Source organism: Pholcus phalangioides, unplaced genomic scaffold (assembly GCF_987345545.1).
Source record: "Pholcus phalangioides strain wild (caught in Gottingen) unplaced genomic scaffold, Ppha-v1.0 ptg000007l_1, whole genome shotgun sequence".
In the NCBI taxonomy this organism is placed as follows: domain Eukaryota; kingdom Metazoa; phylum Arthropoda; class Arachnida; order Araneae; family Pholcidae; genus Pholcus; species Pholcus phalangioides.
In genome coordinates, this window is record NW_028301600.1 from 33,605,089 (window position 1) to 33,628,638 (window position 23,550).

The window sequence follows — 23,550 nt, forward strand, 5'->3', positions numbered from 1 at the left end:
GGCTTTAGCAAAAAGAGGGATTTTGGGGTCTGGTTCAACCCCCCCCCCCCGAAATGTGAGAAAACAACTGAAAAAAGGGGAAAACATGGCCAAATCTATTGTTTGACCACTTTGCCCCCCCCCCCGAAATACAAGTGGTCTCCCTCCAAACAAAATTTCTGGCTACGGGCCTGCTTAATACAGTACCAACAATAGAGATATTGTTTCATGAATATAGAGTTCATGCATAAAAACATTTAAGAGCACAAAGGTCTGCAAATTTAGGGTGTAGGCTATGTTGCTTGCAGCCCCCGGTAGTTCATTCTTTGATAAGACAATGTGTTTGCCTACTACTAAATAAATTATATCTGAGGTTTAGGCTGATTGCAGCTACAGTTGTTAATATCTGACAATCTATACCAGTGTGTTTTCTCCAATTTTGAATTTGAATATTCAAATATTGAGATTGCAATCTTGGATTTTATTTGTGGCAAGACACTCTTGATTTTAAACAAGTAATCACAAACAAGAGCTCATATAGTGAATCACACCTTAAGCATTTTCCAAAAACTTTCCATGAAAAATGTAGCAGGCGGGAAAATGCTTTAAATGGGAAATTTTGATAAGTGTTAATAAATGCTAGGATTATGAAAATAAATCGTACTAAGCGAAAAACTTTCTAAGTGGGAACACTAAGCGGAAATACACTGTAGTAATTTTAAATTAATCTACATTTTCAAATACAGTTCTAACGTGTTTCAGAATGTTTTTCTTTATTTTTGTGAATCCGAGTACTTGATTCCTTTATGTCTGTTAATTTACATTAATTAAACAAAAACAACAATAAAAAATTCAAAACAGGATCAAAGTTATTGAATTGCAATATATATTTGATGAAGATGATGAAACGCTTTAAAAGTATGTCAGAAATATATGTCTGTTCAATATGATTGTTCAATCCCCATGATGAAATGTAAGCAGGTGGATCATGCTAATCATTATTAATAATTTATAAATTTTGTCAAATTAATTAAAATGCAATTCCCTCTCAATATATCATGTTCCATTACTAGAGCAATTTTTTTCCCCTTCAAGATTTATGTTCGTAACTCGAAACGTTTATAAGTTGGGGAGCAACTGCATAAATTTGTTTTTATGGAGCTGCAAAAAATTTTCTACATCGTGTTGCAAAATTCCTAAGCCTGGCCCTGCCTATACGCCTGTAGTCAGAGGCGGGCTTGGAATTTTTGTGTGTGGCCCCCTGCAAAAAAAATTTTGCACAACCCCTCCTAAAAAAATTATATAGTCACTACACAACTCGCAAACTTGTCAAGTTGTGAGTAAAAATAATTTGCAGTTGTAGTGAACATTTGATTTTCCTTAGCAATATTTGGTGAAAATTTTTCATGCAATGTGAGGAGTGATGGAGTAGAAAATTAGAATGTGGAAGAGAAAAAAAATGATTGTGTTGATAGGTTGGATCAAACACAATGTGTAATGATCAAAAATAAAATTTTTAAATAATAGTTTTCAATAATTCATTGTTGGAATCAGGGCCACAATTAGGAGGGAGCAGGTGGGTCTGGTACCTCGGGCGCTGGGCCAGAAGGGACTACTACTACTAAACCAGACATGCACCTCGTCCATATTCCTCTGTGGAACTTCTAATGAATTGGTACATGTTAGAATGTGTGTGTACGTATAATGAACCTTCCACGAAGTTTGTTTCTGTGTAATGCTTGTTATGTGTAGTGATGTCATCTGCAATCAATTTTTTTAAAGTTTTTAGAGTGTTTTCTCAACTCATAGTGATTGAAGTGTAATGAATGAATAATTATGCCATTGTAGGCCTGTTGCTCTCTGCGGCGAGACTTTTTAACGGGGAGATCGGCTCGAAGTTGTTCTCTGCAGCCAGAAGGGACTGCGAGAATTCACCATCAAACAACTACTTCTACATTACATGGGGTGCTGAAATGTGTACCTGCCCCAGCTGACAAAGGCTCTAGTTTCGGCCCAGATCGGAATCATTGAAAACTCATGTATTTCATTACATGAAAGTGAATGTATAAAAATATTCAAAAAATGAGAATCTTGAAATTCATACAAAATGTTCTTAATAATTATTTTCATGCACATAATTTCTTGGATCAGTGTATGCAAATCAAAACCTGGAAAGTAATGACTGTAAAAAAGTCAGCTGGAAATAAACTCTGAGCAGGCTGTCGAGCATGAAAGTGAATTGCATTTTGGTTAATTTGACAAACTTGCACCTGGGCACCAGCCCCACCTCAATAATAGAACCAAAGATTGAAATTTCAATATTTTAATATTCAAATTGATGTCATGATGTTATTTCTGTTATTATAAATATGAACTATTTTTATCCTGGGAGCGCAACTAGAAAAAAAACCAGAGTTTTGTTGTCTGGCATCAAGTATCCATTCTGGTGAAACCCCCCCCCCCAAGTAATTTTAAATGAATAAAAAGTAAATATGGTGGCACCCTTGCTTGATTATTTTTTTCAAATCAAATCATTTTATTCATTTACAACATACAGTGATTTAGATTAGTTTAAACAAAACAAAACATATTTATCATCCAGAAGCTGTAATGCCTGTACGGATGATTGAAAATTTACATGATAATTAATGAAAATAAAATATATAAAACATACGACATGAACAGAAACATAAAACAAAAAAAAGAGACAGATATACAACATAAAAGAGACAAAATTATCACTGTCAAATAAAAAAATACGTAAAGATAAAAAAAATCAAGAACGAAAAAACATAACACAAAAAAGACAAAGTTCTTAATGCATGGCGAGAAATGTAAAGTAAAACAAAACATTATAGATAAAAATTCTATGAGGAAAAAAAATGAAACTCACAGATACATAAACAAACACAAACAAGAACAATTTTTTTTTTTAATTGAAAAAATACACATAATTAAAGTGGCAAAGCTAAATTGAATAAATTTTATTGCTCCTCCTAAAGGTCAAAATAAGAGTCTACATCGTCTATTGAAATTAATAATTTGAATAATGATTTTTTAAATGCCGCGTGTGTGGGTATATTTTGTATTTCTAGTGGTAGTGAATTATATAATTTCGGAGCTAAATAATAAAAATGTTTACGAAAAATTTCTTTCCTAAAAGTAGGAATACGGTAAATCATATGAGGTCTTCGCTCTGAAACATTATCTTTTAAACTGCATAAGCCTTTATTACGGTTTAAGAACAGAATAATACGAAAAAGAGCATTATGGTGTAAAGGAAGTAGATTAAGATTTCTAAAAATTGTAGAAGAATGAGGCTGACCCCGATTCAAAATTTTGAAAACTCTTTTTTTGTATTGAAAATAAAGGCAATAAATTAGTTTTATAATCACCACCCCATATAATTGCACCATAATTTATAAGTGAATAAAACCAAGCATAGTAAAGGTCTTTTAAGAAATTAGCGGAAACTTTCTTACTTATATAATAAAAATTATATAAAACAAAACGAAGTTTTTTAAGTAGATCATGAACATAAGATTTCCATTTTAAATTGCTGTCTACATTTAAACCCAAGTATTTAATACTATTTCCTTCTTGAATTGCATCGCAATGACAATGAGGTTGAAAATCACAAGCGAGGGTATGAAATTTTAGATTAAGATGTAAATCAGATTGTATAAGATTGAAATTAACGTATCTTGTCTTCTGTAAATTTAATTTTAAATCATTAGCATAGAACCATTTTTGAACTAATATTAGATCGTGGTTAATATGATTCTTAAGGCTGTCAAGATCATCACATGAATACATTAAAACAGAATCATCGGCATAAGTGATCATGGAACCGTCAAATTCTAAAATACAAAGATCATTAATGAAAATCAGAAAAAGTAAAGGACCCAATATAGATCCTTGTGGGACTCCTCTATTTATATGGACATAATTACTGAAATTATCCTGTATTTTGACTCTTTGTTCTCTATTATATAAATATGAAGTGAACCAATTTAAAATATGACCCCGAATACCAGCTGAATTGAGTTTTTGAATGAGAATATAATGGTTCACATTGTCAAAAGCCTTTGAAATATATCTAAAAATATTGCAACATTAAATTTGTTCTTGTCAATGTCATTATAAATAAATTTCGAAAAGGCCAATAGGGCATTTTCAGCACCTCGTCCTTTTAGAAAACCAAATTGGTTTTTAGCAAAAAAATTTACAGAATACAAAAAATTATATATTCTAATTGAAAGAATTTTTTCAATAAATTTAGAAAAAATCGGTACAATTGAGATAGGCCTATAACTCAGCAGGGAATTTTTATCTCCAGCTTTAAAAACAGGAGTAATCGTGGCTCGTTTCAGTGACTCAGGAAATACAGCAAGCTGAAATGAGGTATTTATGAACTTTGTGATAAATGCGACATTATTTGCAGAAAACTCTTTAATCAAGTATATATTAATTCCATCGTAATCATACAAATTAGTTTTAGAAAAAGAATTTAAAGTACTATGTACGTCAAGATCGACTACATCAAAAAAGGCAAAGGAATTTATGGTAGGCGCAAGGTATTTTTTGAAATCATCATTGTTACCAAATAAAGACGTATTGTGGCTTATATGACCAAAGTGGGTGTTGAATTGATTTGCAAGTTCTAGAGTATCAGTAGAATCTGGCAACACAGTAGCTTTATTTTGTTTTTCCACAATACTGTTAATAAATTTCCATTTCTTTTTATTTGTATCGCATTTCATAAACTGTTGCTTGTAATATTCATTTTTAACAAATTTAATACGCATTTTAAGCTCATTGTCTGTGCGTTGATACGCTGTTCTGTAGATTCTGTCAAATGGATATTTCCACATTTTTTTATACAGTTTTTCTTTTCTACAAACCATACGTAACAATTCGTTTTGCAACGTCCCTTATGGGAGTTGCTTGCACGGTTCGAAATATCCAGTAATTAAGGTGGCAAACGACAAGTGGAAAATTATTACAAACAAACTTTCGCATGAAAATATTATTTATTAGATTCAAATGTATTAGTTAGACAAATTTAACAGTAGATTAATTCAACATAGAGCCCTCTATTTGACATTAACAGAAAGATAGTCTCACCGGTTTATGGTCATCAACAGTCAATCTTCTATGCTGATTGGATATCCGATGTTGTTAGTCACTTTGGCGTAACATATTCCCACAAGTATCAGTGGAGGTCTCTCGGTTGAGAGCCAGATCGCTTCGATCAGCACCAGGAGGCCTCTCGGTTGAGAGTCGGATCTATTCCAGCAGTGGCCTCTCGGTTGAGGGCCAGACCACCTCGATCAGCTCCAGGGGGCCTCTCGGTTGAAGGCCAGACCACTTTGATCAGCTCCAAGGGGCCTCTCGGTTGAGGGCCGCACCTCCAAGATGTCACTTACTGCACGTAGCCTTGACAAGGCCAGCTGCTACGTCTATCATCAGCAATGAAGTATTTCGACTATGAAGATTAATTAATGCTTTCGATTCCGGACCTGCCGGGAAACAAATTCAGATACTATAAACTATTTCATTTTAAATAATTATTAGCTTATTTTCCCAGCCTAAGGCCACATGATACGATAGCAAGACGGAGAACCGTCCAACTAGAGGGCTTCAGTTGAATGAACAAAACAAAGGATGAGCGCAGAGTCAGAGAGTTGTTACAACGTACGGCCGGTATTTAAAGGAAAAACTCCAGACCGCAAGTGTCTAATCAAGCCAATCGGCTTCAAGGTCACCTCATTTGCATGCGATCGTAGACGGACATCATCACGATTGGCATTGATCGTCGCCATACGATCACTGCTGCCGATGAATAGCAACAATATTTATGACAACAGATTTACGTAACGGTGACTACAGACTTTTATGCCGGGGGACCATCGGCACGTTACAGTTTGTCATCCAGTTATTATTAAATTTATGCGTTCTCCTAGTGCGATATTTGAAATTATTTTTAATAGAATTCAATGCAAATGCAAAAGCTTTATATTGCGTATTGATATCAACATTATCCCTCCAATTGTATTTATAACTATTTAGAAAATTAGAAAGCTTATTTTTGTCGATTACTGTAAAATACCTACAATCAGAAATTCTTGAGCTTGGAATTGTATCATGGCTCAATTTCATAACTATGGGAAAATGATCAGTTAGATCATTTTTCCCAAACTTTTCATTCCATCGCCCCCTTCTTCAGAAATATTTTTCTCTCATCGCCCCCCAACTCAAGCGAACCCATAGGATCCTATGTTAAATCCGTAGCTTCTATCGCCCCCCTGGACCATTCCATCGCCCACCAGGGGACGATATTGCCCACTTTGGGAAACACTGAGTTAGATTATTAATAATTATTCCAGAACAAATAGTGGATGGGTTATTTTGTGATTTAAAAAAAATATGATCGATGCAAGTGGATGTGTCTCTCACTCTAGTAGGCTTATTTATCAGACACTTAAAACCATATTGGCTTAGACAGTTCATGTAATCAAGGACGTCAATACTGTTTGTGAAAATGTCTATATTTAAATCCCAATAATTATAATATTATCGAAATTAAGGTTGGATAAAACAGATTGGAGCTCATTATTAAATTCAGCAATTGTGAATTGGTGAGAACGATAGATAGATAAGAATGCAGTATTAAATTCCCTGCTGAATAATAGGATACATTCAGCCGTAGTGAAATGAATATCAATCAGATTAAAAATCAGATTTTTCCGTACAAAGACTGCAATTCCCTCCGACCTGCTATTTTCTCTGCAACAGAAAAACGAGTTGAAATTATCCAACTTATTATACAAGTTTACTTCATTACCATAAATCCAAATTTCAGAAAAAATTAATAAAGATATTTTGTTCAAACAACCTGAAAATTCTGCTAAAAAATTATCATAGTTAGCTCGCAAACTCTAAATATTTATATGAAATATATTTAAACCAGTGTTTCCCAAAGTGGGCAATATCGCCCCCTGGTGGGCGATGGAATGGTTCAAGGGGGTGATGGAACCTACTGATTTAACATAGGATCCTATGGGTTTACTTGAGTTGGGGGGCGATGAGAGGAAAAAAATTCTGATGAAGGGGGCGATGGAACAAAAAGTTTGGGAGAATATGATTTAAACTATACTTGGTGGGTAAAAACGTAAAAAATGCACTTATATCATCCAGACCTGTAATAATTTTACAATCATAATCAGGTTCAGTTATTATATCAGTTAAGAAATTGAAGGTAAATCCTTTTCAGAGTTTATTTGTATGACTCTAGATGATTCATTCTTTCGCAAAAAAATTTCGCCGTCATGTACCCAACCAAACTTATAGTCATGCTCAACTTTAAATTTTCGTACAAGGAAAAACAACTTCTTCAGCTCAGGAGTTAAATGTTCATTGAAATATACCGGGATAGTAGAGAATCGTCAATTGATTTGTGTGATGCACTTACTTTTTTATCTTTCAGTTTCTTCAACACCTGATCACGCACCAGCTTGGACGAGAACTGAATGATAATCGATTTAGGTTTGTCTTTATTCATACTAGGCACACGGTGAGCGACCATTATGCTGTTGATCATTTCACATTCAACCAAATCTTCGATCTTAGATAAGATCTGGGACAGATTATCATTTTCTGATTCCGGGACATTAGTAATCTCCATGTTAGTTCGCCTTGAATATTGCTTCAACTCAGTGATGTCATATTGCAGTTTCCTCATTTCGGATTTGATCTCCATATTTTCAGTTGCGAGAGTCTCATTCCTTGTTTGCAATTCCTCATTTTTGTTCTGTAGCTGAATTATAGAGTCCTTCAGGTCTTTTATGACAGCATTATTGAAATCGATCACTTGCTTGAATTCTTCCAACTTGTTGGTTACGAAGTCCTTGAGATCGGTGTTTTGTTGCATAATCCTCTCCAAGAAATCCGAAATATTCGGGCAATCACTACCGCCAGCAAAAGTATCCTTGGGGGAGGACGTACACGCGACACAAGTCCATTTCCTATGTTTATCCAGTGACAGTTTACGAATAGCCTTACAGCTGATACTGCCACACGTGAAATGGAAACTTCGTTGGCACCCGCTACATTTGAGTGAATCGGAAATCTCAACTGAATCAGAGCACGTGTCACACTTCGGCATGATTAAGCGATGTAATTAGATAACAGGAGCTTAAACACTTACATAAATTAATTCATCAACAATTACTTGAACCTATTAATAACAAATTAGCCACCAAACTTCGGGAAAACTACTAAAAATTATGGAGCGACAAGTAAACACAACCTACTGCGTTTGCTGTTGCCACTCAGTTTTGATCATTTTTGTCGCACCACAGTCATTTTCTGCATACGAGGGCTAATTAGACCTCGGAACCTACAATTTATTGCCGATTCCGAATGGCAGGCTTGTTTTTTATATTCATCGAGGGGTTGGTGCACTAACCCTTCGATGGGACACTCCCTGCGGTAGCAATTTTTTCTGTGGTCATGTCGCCATTTCTGTTGTACTCCTGTGTCAGGAAAGTTTGCTGACAAGGACAAACCGGGTATCAAACTTGCGACTCCTCTAAACATCCTTCAGTACTTTAGGTGAGTATCTTATCGACCTGGGCTACTGCGCCCTGGTGCCCTTGTTGATCCAGCTCCTAGTGCATTGGACCCTTCACTCCCCACTTTTTCCTACTTATGGCCCTGTTTTTATCAGGTATAGGTGGTTGAATATCAACAACACTAGTTGTAATCAGCCTAACCCTAGGGACATTTAATTCATTTAATAGTAGGCAAATACATGGCTTTATAAGAAAACGAATCACTGGGGCTGTAATTTAAGATGTTTGAGCCCTTAAATTTTATATTCTAAATTTTTTTATGCATGAATTGCTTTTCATGTTACAAAACATTTCAGATATCGGTATTAGATGAATAATGAGATTGAGAAAAGAGGGAAAAAAACTGAAGAGAAATACTTTACATTTTTTGGACGTTCAACTGAAAATTAGTTGTTAGGATTAAAATAAGAATTAATATACACATCCATTTTTCAAATATTTTGGAAAGAAACCACTTCTAAAAAATTAATACGTATAGCAGGTGAGAAGAATCTGAAAAATTGTTTGCTATAAAATTGCTGGAAGTCTCCGGTTTTCACATTCCATCAAATTTCTCATCCAGGGCAAGTATTAGATGAGACGATTTAAGTTGACTTGAATTTTTTTTCCTTTTTATTACTCAACCATGGCGTGCATAAGAAATAATGACTGTGTGTGGACGTTTCTTCTTCTTCCAGATGTCAGTATAGACACCATAAAAATGTTCCACTGTGCTGATGTTACCTGAAAGAGTGACAATCACATTGATGTTTATGGCTGAAAGTTTTGAGGAAGTTCTCACGCCTCTCTCCTACCCTGAAAAGCATCTGTGTACACACAAAAGAAGGGAGGGAAGACTTCAGGGGGGTCAAGAAAAAAGTAGTACAGAATGAAAAAAGTGATATCATAGCCCCCCTCTAAGAAAAGGCAAACTAAGTTTCCATCCACTCCACCACCATTCACAAGAGAAGTGGTTCCACCTTATTAATCAGGTTATAAGAACCTATAATACCTTATGTGTATTATATATTACCCACTTTCACATTCGTGTTTAACAGCAAGAATCCCTAATACTTCATAATTTACCTTATAACTACCTATAAGAACCTGTAATACCTCATATGTGTATTATATATATTACCTATTTATATCTTGGATTGTTTCTTTTGCCAATAGGAAGATTGGCATGATTCTCCCTCACCCTTGCCATTCTGTAATTAAGTAATAATATTTTTTATGTGAAAACGTATTTAAAATCGATGCCAGTAATGGGGAGGCAATCATGTCCAAATGAATAACGGTTTTTGTCAAAGTAATTTTAAACTTCAATAACTCCATCAAAAATAAAGATAGCGCTGCCATCTTGGTCTCATTTAACAGAGGAAAGATGAAAGTTTGTGCTAGTATCATTTTTATATATGTGGCAGCCTGATCTCAGCAACTGCAGAAGCACAAAATGAACCAATTATTTATGAGTTTTCAGATTCTATGTGTCTATAAACGGGATCATATCTCAGAAACTATGTATCCAATCAAAGTGAAGTAAGTGTTGGTTTGAAGAAGAGTACCGTATATACTCGTGTATAAGCCGAGTTTTTTTGTGGAAAAATTCGTTCCTCAAGTGGGGGGGTCGGCTTATACACGGGTCAGTTTTTGACGAGAAAATATTGACCCCGGCAATCAGTAGTCCTTTTTGTAACTATAGATGGCGCTAATAATTAGTAGCGATAGATGGTGTTGCAAATCATCAGAGTGATTTTTGTAGCTATACATGGCGGTTGTTTTAGTAGTGTTAGTACTTTCCAGGTTAAATCCACATGGTAATTTTTTTCCCGGGCAGTACAAGTCGTGATCACCCACAGAAAAATCATTGATCTAGTGTTGTATCAGTAAGCATCTGGAGAAAAATGGAAAAAGCAAAAATATTTCCGTATGATGCGTCTTTCAAACTGAAAGATATCAAATTCGCGGAAGAAAACAATAACTGTGCTGCAGCTCGGACATATAACGTCAATGAGAAACAAGTGAGAGAATGGCCGAAAATGAAAGAGAAAGTTTCAGCCATGCGAAAGACAAAAAAGACTCTTCGAGGAAAAGTATCAGTGTTCCCTGAACTTGAGAAGGAATTGAATGAATGGGTGCTACACCCCTCAGACTGAAAGGTACAATCGTGGCAAGGACAGCCATTCGTCCGAAAGCATCGAAACTAGCTGAGAGTGTTAAATTCAAAGACACAAATCCAGAAAAGTTCTATGCATCCCCAGGTTGGTGCATTCGTTTCATGAACCGTTTCGACCTGTGCTTACGCCAGCGAACAAAGATCGCACAAAAACTCCCAGAAAAATTGGAAAGCAGAATTGAATCTTTCCAGAAGTTCATAATTGAACTGCGAAAAAGACATTGATTTGAACTGTCACGAATCGGTAATATGGACGAAACTCCAGTTACTTTCGATTTTTCAAGCAATAGAACTGTTGATGAACTCGGGGTAAAAAAACCATTTTTGTTAGAACAACTGGGCACGAAAAAACACGATTTACGATCGTGCTATCGTGCATGGCCGAGGGAAAGAAATTGCCTCCAGTTGTGATTTTCAAAAGGAAGAAAATTCCTTCGAACATGAAGTTCCCACCAAGAAAGATCGTGAAAGCCCAGGAAAGGGGCTGGATGGATGAAAAGGGCATTCTACAATGGATCCAGGAAATATGGAACAAAAGGCCCGGAGCAGTGTTCGAGAAACCGGCATTATTGGTATGGGATATGTTCAAACCCCACAGAACCGATAATGTCAAAGCCGAGGTAAATAAATCGAAAATATCATTGGCTTTTATACCAGGTGGGCTAATGTCGATTGTGAAGCCTTTAGATGTGAGCATCAACAAGCTTCTCAAAGACTGAGAAATTTCTGGATCGAATGGATGAATCTCGATGATAAAGCAACTACAAAAAGGTGGTGCCTGGAAGAAATCTGACATTGGCCTAGTGTGCCAATGGGTACACAAGAAGGGCGTGGAATTCTGTTTCCACTGAAATTATCATCCGATCCTTCAAAAAGTGCTGCATCAGCAATGCGATGGACGGAACTGAAGATGATATCCTCTGAAAGTGACAATGACGATGCCAGCCCAGATGAAGATAAAAACGAAGAGGCCGCACCCCCTATGATGATATGATCGATTACGATGAGCTTGGGGACTCAGAAGAAATGGATTAAAAAGTTTGAATCATTTTTTATTGTAAATTTCCGGAAGCTATTCATTTTGCATAAAAATATAAGAATTTTTTTCCCTAAAATACACAGATTTTTTTGGGGTCGGCTTATACACGGGTTTTCAATTTATTGCGGTTTTGGTGGTCCTGAAGTGGGGGGGGGGTCGGCTTATATACGAGTCGGCTTATACACGAGTATATACGGTATATATGCTATAACTCATTTTGAGAATGTAGTTTGTATATCTTCAGCATTTAAAAATATACAAGGCTGTAAATTCAAAAGTGTGAACAATTCTGGATTTGTTTCAAACTGTCATCATATATGAGTGTAAAGTACAACCAAAATAAGAAAAATCTGGCACGAATGCATAGAATATAAAATGACACCTAAAACGCTGGGCTAAAACCCAAAACCAACATGCAGTACTGCTGCCAATATAGGCAATGCAAGCATGCTCGGGCAACTCTGTCATCTTGCAATGGATATGAATTGAATTTGTGTTGTATTCCCAGATTCATTATTAATTAACTATCCAGTATGATCATTGAATGGATGACGACAATGAATGACATTATACGTTCGTTAAAACAAAAACATTTATTCAATATTAAAGGATTATCACAGTTAGCTTTCGCAAGCAAAGCACCAGGACCAGATGAAATCTATCCCAGGGTCCTCAGGGAATGTGCTAATGAATTGTTGGGGCCAGTTGCACAGATATACAGGAGTAGTGTTGCTGAGGGTATCGTCCCAAGAGATTGGAAACTTGCTAACGTTGTTCCGATATTTAAGAAGGGTAGTAGAGAAGCGGTGTCAAATTATCGTCCAGTGAGTTTGACGAGCTCCCTCTCGAAAATTTTGGAAATTATCATCAAAAGGCAGTTTGTGAAGTGGATAGACGAGAATAATGTATTGTCGGATAATCAGCATGGGTTCAGGAAGAGGAAGTCATGTGTAACTAACCTCCTTTGCTTCTATGATCACGTGACTAAGGCTTTAGGTAAGAGCAAAAATGTCTACGTTGTTTACCTTGATTTCCAGTAGGCATTTGATCGGGTCCAACATGGCAAACTCTTGAAGGGTTTACATGAGATTGGAATTGGGGGCAACTTGCTGAATTGGATAGAATCGTGGTTAAGAGATAGGTCGCAACGAGTTATGGTGAACGGGGAATTTTCTGGTTGGACAGACGTCACAAGTGGAGTTCCTCAGGGAAGTGTCCTTGGCCCCATACTTTTTTCACTTTTTATCGATAAACTCGATCAGATCAGATTACTAGCAAATTTGCAGATGATGTCAAGCTAATGGGGACAGTCGGGAATCAAAACGATAGGGAGTTGCTCCAGACCACCTTAAACAGGATTGCAGCATGGGCAAATGAATGGAGCATGACGTTTAGCGTTGATAAGTGCATGGTTGCTCATTTTGGTTCGAACAACCCATGGTTCTCTTACGAGTTGAATGGTGTCACTATCCCGGATGCAACTAGGGTCACCGATTTGGGAATTCTCATTGACGAGCGACTTAGGTTTTCTGGACATTGTTCAGCGGTGGTCAAAAAAGCGAATAGAGTGCTTGGTCTCATTTTCAAAAAGGTCTCTTCGCGTTCTCCTAAAGTCATTCTTCCGCTTTTTCGAGGCTTAGTTCGTCCTGGACTGGAGTATGCTGTAAGGTTTTGGAGACCATACCTACAGAGGGACATAGACTTGGTTGAAGGGGTGCAGTTAAGAGCTACGCGTGCCCTTATTAGCACACAGGGCTTGAGTTATGAAGAGAGACTTCATTTTTTGAATATGTTTACATTGGATGAACGCAGGTGTCGAGGAGATATGATCGAAGTGTTCAAAATTTTCAATGGGATGGATAGGATGGACCATGAACTTTTAGTACACCGCCAATCGACTGCTTTTACAAGGGGACACCAGTATCGATTGGTGAGGCACAATGCAAGGTTATGGTGTCGCAGGGGATTTTTCTCTAATAGGGTTGTTAATAAATGGAATAGCTTACCCCCGGAGGTAGTAAATTGTAACACAATTGACACGTTTAAAAAGAAATACAATAAACATGTTGGGGTAAATTGAGAAGCTATCCATTCTTAGAATAAGACAACCATAGGTATTCTTTATGGGCGTTGTATAATATTTTATCATGCGTATATATTGTTTATAATTTGTGTTAATTGCATTTTTAATTGGGTTGTTGTATTTTTGAAATATATGACATCCATATCTTTATGGGCATCTTTTTATCAGCCACCTCATTGGCATTTTGCCTGTTGTGGCGTTGTATTTGTATTTGTATTATTTTACACAGTAAAGGAACACTCTCACCGGTTTGTCCGGAAATTCAGTTGTTAGTTCAGATCATCCATTATCCAGTCCAGAATATCACCACCGGCCTTCGATGCACCATGATCGGAGAAAACCCTGGAGACGAGTTTCGCACGGTCTTGCATCCCGAAGCGTCCACTGATATCACAGGCCAACCTGTGTAGGAGACAGCGGGTGGTGAATGGCGAGAAAGGCCCAGAGACAGCCGGTTTGGCTACAGATCACTCCACATGTCCGATAAGATTGTGACGACCTTTCAGAGACATTGCTGATGAGAGGTGCTGGGGCACGCCCTTCCGCCACTATTGCATTATTTTTACTGAGAGATCATCTGGCATATGCCTCTACAGGGTGAGACGCCTTAGAGTTAGTAACTGGTTTGAAGACACAGGAATCGGTAATCGGATCGTGCTGAAGTAGCGAGCATCTGGTATTTATGAGAGCATTCCCATAATGCCTCTTGATTGAACCAATCACAAGGTCGAACGTACGGCACTGAACTTGTCTAATTTACATATTCTAGAGAGTAATATTGCACAAAATAAATTACGAAATCTGGCAACGTAAAATAAAGACGGCGGCTGATCGGTGACACATGATCCCGCCGATCAATCCAGGAAACAAAAATAAGGTAAAACATTAAAACCTATTAAAAATGACTAGAATAAGGACCATTAACATTACTATTTCTGCGGGGGCCTAAATGGTAACGTTACAATCTGATGGGCTATATCAAGTATGGCTGTGAATTTCATTGCTGATGAAATTGACAGTGCAATGGACAATGGATGTCAACCCAGACCCATTGAATCCCTTCGGCATCCCAATGTGGTATTGGGGACCTGAAATTGGACTTGCACCAATTGAGATGACTACTTTTGTGGGCTTGTGAAAAAATCTGCATTCGTTCCAGTTCTTAGAAGTGATAGGCTTGCACTTCAACTTCAGTATGCACCTTGTTAGCATATATGTGTCTAACAACAGCTACTAACTTACTGTCACAGTACAGACAATTTGAAAGCACTTAGCACTATTTCATGCGTTCTTACACTCTTTTTGAATACATTCTACCCCATCACTAGTTTCAAAGTTTGTATCCTCATCCATTCCTATTCTCTGTCTCTCTTTCACCATTCTTGCCTCCTTTGTAGTCAAGAAGCCAACTTTATATCAATCTTCATTTTGATATGGATTCTGAACCTTCACTTATGAGAAACTTTGTTCCTCTGATGTCTGTCACAGCATTTTATTGTACGAAAAATTTAATTTATTATATACAATTGACGTTTTCACGAAAATAACCATGGCAGTGTAACACTGCCTATTCTTTTTCTTACTCACTAGTGTTTGGCTGGTAGACATGGTGAATAAAATATGTGTCCACTGATAGTATTTTCTTTCCTTGTCATCACTGGCCCGGGGCCCTGTCTGGTCCCTCAAGTTTTCTTCGTTGTCAAGGTATGGCTCAAAAGAGTGACAGCATGTGGTGTCTTGTGAATTTTTATTAAATTCCATAATTTTTTTTTGAAATCATGTCCCTAAACAAAAGTGTAGTCTGCTGCCCCTTATAACCTGCCACTCGGGTGCACCACAACCCCTTGCATGCTTGCGTAAGACGCTCCTGTGTGTCACTATATTTCCAATTCTTTACTGTGTTATTTATTCATTTTAAATGTTACTCTGTTCTGATTGCCATAACAAACAACTGGAACCAACAACTAAGGTTTTTTTTAGCTGTGAGAAAAATAATCTTATTCATGCCTTACTTTGAACATGTTGGAATAATTTATATACTGCAATGTCTATAAAATAAGAAATAACATGTTTTTACTAATATAAACTTTTATATACAGTACATAACTTATAAAAATTGATCTATAAATGGCAGGGCCATAGCCAGAAATTTCTTTCCAAGAGGGAAGACTGGTATGTCAAGGGGTGACCAAAGGGATAGAACAATAGGTTTAACACAATTAGAAATGTCCTCTCCACTCAGGGCCGTCTTAAGAGCATCATGGGCCCCTGGGCCAAGTGATTTTTTTGAGGCCCCACCTGGTTAATTATAGAAAATTGCAACCAGATTTAATTTTTGTGGGGGCCCCTCTTCTCTTGAGGCCCCCGGGCCGTGCCCGGGTGGACCCATGCGTTAAGACGGCACTGTCTCCACTTGTCAATACCAGATTCATTGAGAGACTGGTTATTTGTGGAGATGAAGATTACAAGGAAGAAAATACATCAACACCAACTATTAGTTGATTGTTGATGTCGTCGATGTACGGTGCCTTTCAACATATATATACGCTCCAAGGTTGAAACATTCTATCTGCTTCCATAGCCTAGATGGTAGAGCACTCGTCCGGCAAGCGAGAGATCAGGGTCCGAGTCCCCGTGGGGGCAGTGATGAATTTTCTTCCTTGTAATCTTCATCTCCACAAATAACCAGTCTCTCAATGAATCTTGAATAGATTTAGCTTTTATGCTATTCCATATATACACTGCTGGCCACCCAAATTGCAACACCAAGAAAGACAAGAGATATCGCAACAATATTTATTTTGTAGATAACATGTTGACCAAGCATCAAATGATTAAATTTATAGACTTCTGTGAAGTGTGGTTCCTGCCAAAATCAGTAGCCAGAGTAGCCGCCATTGTTGCCGCTGCCACACGCCTCGGCATTGATTCAAAGAGACTTTGGATGTGTTCTTGGGGTACAGCAGACCAAGCAGCTTCCACGCGTTGCCAAAGTTGATCTGGTGCGGCAGCTGGGGATGTAATCTGGGTCAATTGTTGAGCAACCATGGACCACATGTTTTCTATCGGCGAAAGATCCGGAGAGCGAGCTGGCCAGGGAAGCAATTCAATCTGGCGATTGACGAAGAACCTTTGGACAATGCGTGCCACGTGTGGTTGCGCATTATCCTGTTGAAATATGGCTGTGGGCAAGTCCTGAAGGCAAGGAAGGACAACTGGCTCCAACACCTCGGAGATGTAGCGCTGGCTTTTTAAAGTACCGGCAATGCGTACTAGAGGAGTGCGAGAGTGATATCCAATACTGCCGTATACCATAATACCCGGTGCAGGACCAGTGTGGCGGTGCATAACGCAGCTGTTCAGCATCCTCTCTCCACGGTCTCTCCAGACTCGAATCCGACCATCGTGGTGTTGCAGACAGAAGCGTGACTCGTCAGTAAAGACAATTTCATTCCATTGTGCCGTCCACATCCTTCTTTCATCGCACCATTGGCGGCGGAGACGACCGTGGTTCTGCGTCAAGGGTAGACGAAGCAATGGACGTCTTGTGGACAGACCACTCTGCTGTAAACGGCGTCGAATGGTACGCGCAGACACTGGATGATGCGGTACAGACTGAATGTGCTGTGCTATGGTTCGTGATGTGGCTGAGCGATCCGTCACTGCCATACGCACAATACACCTGTCATCACGTGAAAGGGTGCACTGAGGTGGATGCGATCGAACACGTCGGTCCGTTGTACCCTCCTGCATCCAACAATCACATATCCGCATTACAGTTGTTTGGTTTCATCCAACACGACTACCGATTTCCCTGAAAGATAATATCGGTAGGCCACTATCCTTCCTCTGTCGAACTCGGATACTTGACCAAAAGATGATCGCTGTTTTCTACGAGGCATAATTGATAGTTTTTTTGAAAAACCACAAGAAAAACACAATTGCCGTACTTTAAATCGTCGAAATCTCCAAGCCTTAAATAGCGATTTGAAGTGGCGCCACAGGCGCGCGTGATGTGCATCTGTGCTGAAATTCTAATCATTTGCATATCTCACCTCCGCTAATGCATGTTGTAAATTTCATATCATTTGCATGCTTCCTTCAGGGTGTTGCATTTACGGTGGCCAGCAGTGTATATCAGTGATTTTTTCAGATTTAGAGGATAAGGAAGAATCAAAGTGGAAGAAAGAGAATGTTTTAAAAAATATGACTTCTTTTGTTTTCATTCTGTACAAGCAAAACTTTTTCTTAGACAAACACAGTAAAACCTACATAAACAGAGATTCTTCCTGAAATACAAACTTGTCTCAAGTGGAATTTAAAGATAGTCGCTTGCCATTGACTAATGCTTTCTCAATTGCAGGAAACCTCTTTAGGAGGAACATTGCCTGCTGCTGAATCAGAAGCTATATTTAGTCAGTTTTTAGAAAAAAACCTGTGAAAATAAAAAAGATTTTTTGATGTGTGTGAGTGTTTCATTGCTTGACTGGGAGAAAATGAAGTTACCCCATTATTAGGAAACATTTCAACTTCTTGAAAACATGTGATAAGGGGTTCTTATCTATTTAATCTGGTTTAACAGTAAAGGAAGCAGTAATTGGTTGTTGCAAAATTGGTAAAAAGAGAGTTTCTAGATTTCTTTTTGTATAAAATCTAGTAATTTTTCATGAGCAGTCAAATGAAGAATTCTGCTTTTCACTTGTTCAGTGACCGGAGCACCAGAACCACTAACAATTTCCTAGTTTTTGCCCTGGGAACCTTGAAGTAGGTATTGTGTTCATCTTTTACCATTCATAACATATGCCTCCCTCTAAGCTGACAACTGATAATTTGATGACTAAGGACAAAAAATTCACTTTTTTTTTCACCCAAAATCATGGCTTTTCCATGGCACTCCAAGTGGCAATGTTTTGTTGGAAATGTTTATATATGTTTAAATGGTTATAATGCTAAATAAAATATCATCCCAGAAATATCTTGTGTCACTAACCAATCCCAAAGCATTGAAAGGTGTCATAATACAAAATTTGGGAATCCCTGGACTAGATGCAGTGGACTATTGTAGGTCTCCGCACTAGTGCTATTTTGTTAACATAAAACCAAAAACTATTCAACATTTAATAAATTTTGTATTATGAAGTAAACTCCACAATGGCGTGTATTTGGCTCAATATTTGAAATGTGTGTTTAAGTTATCTTTTCCTTGCTTTTGTATTTCAAAATTTTTATTTTGAACACTTTTGCAATAAATTTCTGATTAAACAGTGTCTATTTATATTTCCTTTATAAAGTATGAATGTAAGTAATGGTCATTCATTAATAAGATCTGTAATGTGGATTAAGAGTTATCTGGCATAACAAATAGTTCTAGCCAAAAAATGGGACAGTTTCTGTCAAAGTAGAATGCACAGTCACAGACAAGGCTGTAGCGAAAGGAGGGGACTTGGAGGTCTGTTCCTCCCGAAATGTGAGAAAATGGCTAAAAAAGGGGGAAAAGATAGCCAAATCTATTGCTCTATCACTTTGGTCCCCCCAGTATGAAATATGAAATTTCTGGTGTGGTATTTTCTTTCATGAAGAACCTGGTATGATTGGCTGATAACAGTTATTAATGAAACAGTCGAGATTCAGCTGACAAGCAGCATTTTTTGTCTCCTTATAAAAACTTTAATAGCAAAGACAGAGAAAACCGCATATTTCTCCACAAATATGAAAATTCTAGTTTCACTGAAACTGATTTTTTGATTAAATTTCTCATGACATTGTCAATCTGTTAGTAAACATTGTTCACCAGTGAGATCTGGTGTGTTGTATCTTAGAATTTCCCTCACATTTGTCCCAGCTGCATCATCAAAGCCAACGTATTTTGGTGTCAGAGGATTTAACTATCATATCTTCAATTCCCAAACCCATTTCTAGGATTAAAGTTAAACTCTAAGTCAAATTTTACAGGTTAGAATTCCTAAAATCAACTTTTAAAAATCATGTTATAGCGAAATTTTCTAAAGCGAAGCTGTGTAGAGCAACGGATACCTGCACTGTATACAGAAAATATTGTGTTTTGAATCGATCATCAAGGTGCACATAACTTGATGATAACGAAAATACACTCTTTTCTTTACAACAATGCAGTCTCTCTAAAATTTGGCTTATAGATTATAAGTCAAGGTGATTTGGAGATTTGCATCAGATGTTGGTAAATGCCTCAAGCATCTGGGGCTTGTGATTCATTGAATGGCATACCCATGGACAAAAGTGAAGTAAGCCTTTAGCATCATTAAAATAATTATGCCCTTTAATCCACAGCTTGTGAATAAATTCTAGACTGCATTAGGTATATCTGGTTATAGATTTGGACATGGAAACAGGGCTGTCTTAAGAGCGTCATGGGCCCTGGGCCAAGTGGTTTTTCTGAGGCCTTACCTTGTAAATACTAGAAAATTTCAACCGGATCTCATTTTTGTGAGGCCCAGATGGGCTCATCAGTTAAGATGGCACTGCATGGAAATGAGACACAAGTCAATTGATAAATTCATAATGGTTCATTGAAGAAAAATCAAATTCACAGAATACATGGGCTTATGGATTTTGAATAGTAACAACAATAGGGTAACATGGGGACAACATGATAACGAAGGTTTTTAACAACTGGCTGTTGCGAAGATATATTTTGGAAAGAGAGAAAATATATATATCTTCGCAACAGCCAGTTGTTAAAAACTTTTGTATGGTAGCGGAGAGTGACGCCATCTTTGCATAAGTCGCCATCTGGTGGCAGCATCAGCAGTTGTGAGCTTGGCCTGAATCTGGTCCGGTCGTCTATGTACGGTCCCTTTCAGTGTACATGAGCTTCAAGGAAAGATTGAGAGATTCAGTGCCTCTGTAGTCTAGTGGTCTAGGGCGTTCACCCGGAAAGTGAAAGGACGTGGGTTTGATTCCCCGCAGGGGCAGTTGAATTTTCTCTCTTTCCAAAATATATCTTCGCAACAGCCAGTTGTTAAAAACCTTCATATGGTAGCGGAGAGTGATGTCATCCTTGCACAACATGATAACTTCCACTTAAATATATAACTCATCAGAATTCAACTTCTCATGAATCAACTGTATGTACTTCAAATTTTTTTAATAAAAGAAAAAAAATTTTGTGAACTATTGTATTGAAGCTACTGCATATAATGTTTAAAGTGTCACTGAAATTATTTCTATACATGCATATTAAGTTCTTTATTATTCTTGAGGTATTGATATATCTCTAGAGTTTTATTTTTGAATTAAAGTATGCCAAGTTTTCCTCTTTTTTTGATAATTAAATATTTCTTCAGGATCGGAATCAAGCGGCAATGACTGTTCTCAATGGACATGTAGTGGTCTGTCTATTTGCCGATCCAGATTCACCTCTGATTGGCTTACGTAATCTTGTTATGCCACTTCGAGCCAGCAATTTTCATTACCATGAACTGAAACATGTTGTTATTGTAGGCAATGTTGACTACTTGCGCAGAGAGTGGAAGATGCTACAGAATCTACCCAAAATTTCTGTTCTGAACGTGAGTGCTACATTGGTTTATTGAGTGAATCAAATTTACTTACCTGATTATGAGAGACGTGTCCAGAGACGGCAACATGAAGAAAAAATTGAGGAGGCTGAACATTGCCAGTTGTCTCATATAAATGGAACTCAAACTCTTATGCAGAAGAGGAAGCAGTGCATTGTATTGTATATACAGGGTGCTCTGTTAATGAACCGACAAACTCAGAGGGTTGTTAGTAGGCATCAAGAACAACAAAAATTGTAGTGGAACATGGTGTTGCAAACCACGTTGACAGGGTAAAAATCGCAAAAAACACATGCAGGCTCCGAGTCCAAAAGAGACAAAAGTCAGTTGATTGCTGAATGCGTTCGTGGGTTCACTCACCATATCTGACATAAGCAGCATCATGAAATGCATTTGCTGGGGTAGGATCATGTGATGCGGACGACATAAATTAGCGTTATTGCGGTAGTAAGCACGAGTATAGCAGTTAGTTGTCTGCTTCAATGCGTATCATCTGAGAATCATTTTTACGTCATTGTAGACTGTACAATGATGTCAGCGGCCACCACTTCCAACAACTCTTGTAATAATTAATCAAATAAATCTTTTTGTAGTAGTTATTGCACTTTTTGTCATTCCAGCATGACATCGAAACCTGCATGCGTTTTTTCACGATGTTCACCTTCCCAATGTGGTTTGCGACACCATGTTCCATTGCAATTTTTGTTCCTTTCGATGTCTACTAACAACCCTCTGAGTTTGTCGGTCCATTAACAGAACACCCTGTATATCAATTATTAGGAGGCTAACTCCCATCACAAAATTTATTAAGGGGGTCAAACAGCCTCAGTCCCCAGGTTCTGGCATCTATGGACATGTCACAAAAATAACATGTATTATAGTTAATTCTAAATTATACAAAGAAACATCAACACAAAATTACAGCCTTTTAAACTCAAATATGAAAAAGCAGCACAAAATGCAAAGTTTTCAATATGAATCAATTGAATCATAGGAAATTAATACCATTAATACAAAAACAATTCCTGTTTCAGGGTTCCCCATTGAGCCGAGCAGATCTCAGAGCTGTCAACATCAACCTTTGTGACATGTGCGTTATTTTGTCGGCAAAAATTCCCAGCAGTGATGATCCAACATTAGCTGACAAGGAAGCCATTTTGGCTTCATTGAACATCAAAGCAATGACATTTGATGACACAATAGGTGTTTTGAGCCATAGTAAGCACAACGTATTTTCTTGAATATAATTTCATAATTTATTAACTGTATAAACTTATACAGTACTTAAACACATATTTTTTATGTAATTTAATTTAAGGTAATTCATTTTTTTATGCTGTAAGCGGAAAAAGGGTTTTTTCTTTCTTCTACTCAATATTTTGAACTAAGCAACAGCAAATATATTTTTTTAATTTCTTATCACAAATATGATCAAATACAAAATCTAATAAATTAACGGGCAAATTATGCAGCAGGGTGGTAGGGAAAGAATGTATATAAATGTAAAATAAAAAGATTTAAAAAAAAATGAAAAATAAAATAAATGGCATTGATAAAATGGCCATTTTCAATGGAAATATAGTAATATTAGTAATACAGGGCCATTAATAATTCCCCTTGTCGCATTTTACAGGAAAACTGTTGATCCTAGAGGTACACTTCTAATTAGAAAAAGTATCTAAATAATATGTAGAACTCAGATACATCATTCTTGTTGCAAGGGGTTGTATAGTTATCAAAATAAAAAACTAACTTTTCATACGAACACCGTCCTCAAAAACCCAATTAGAAAGTTGTCCTGTCTCTCCTGAGGCCAAAAAACATTCATTTTTCCAAGTGCAATATTTGCAGAGATATTTGAATTCAAAAACTACAGGGAAATTAGGGAAAAAACAACTAATAGAAAATGCTTCTTTTCCTAATTTATGCTCTCTTTCCCAACTTTTCCCCAATTTTCAAATTCAAATATTTCTGTGAACATTACACTTGAAAACAGATTTTTTTTGTTGCCCTCAGGATAGGCAGGGTTTTCTACTTTGAGAGTTTACAACTTTCTAATTGGGTTTTTGAAGACAGAGTCTCCATATAAGTAGTTATTT

General features: G+C 37.2%; 1 protein-coding gene across 4 annotated transcripts in view; it reads left to right on the top strand.

Annotated features, from left to right (window-relative positions):
• LOC149085212 (calcium-activated potassium channel slowpoke-like) overlaps positions 1-23,550 on the top strand; it is a 268,638-nt gene that overhangs the window by 199,848 nt on the left and 45,240 nt on the right. For all 4 annotated transcript variants that reach the window (XM_089233076.1, XM_089233074.1, XM_089233075.1 and 1 more), the window contains 2 exons: positions 21,218-21,442; positions 22,486-22,669. In XM_089233076.1, coding sequence (XP_089089202.1) covers positions 21,218-21,442; positions 22,486-22,669 — 409 coding nt within the window. The remainder of the gene's footprint in view (positions 1-21,217; positions 21,443-22,485; positions 22,670-23,550) is intronic.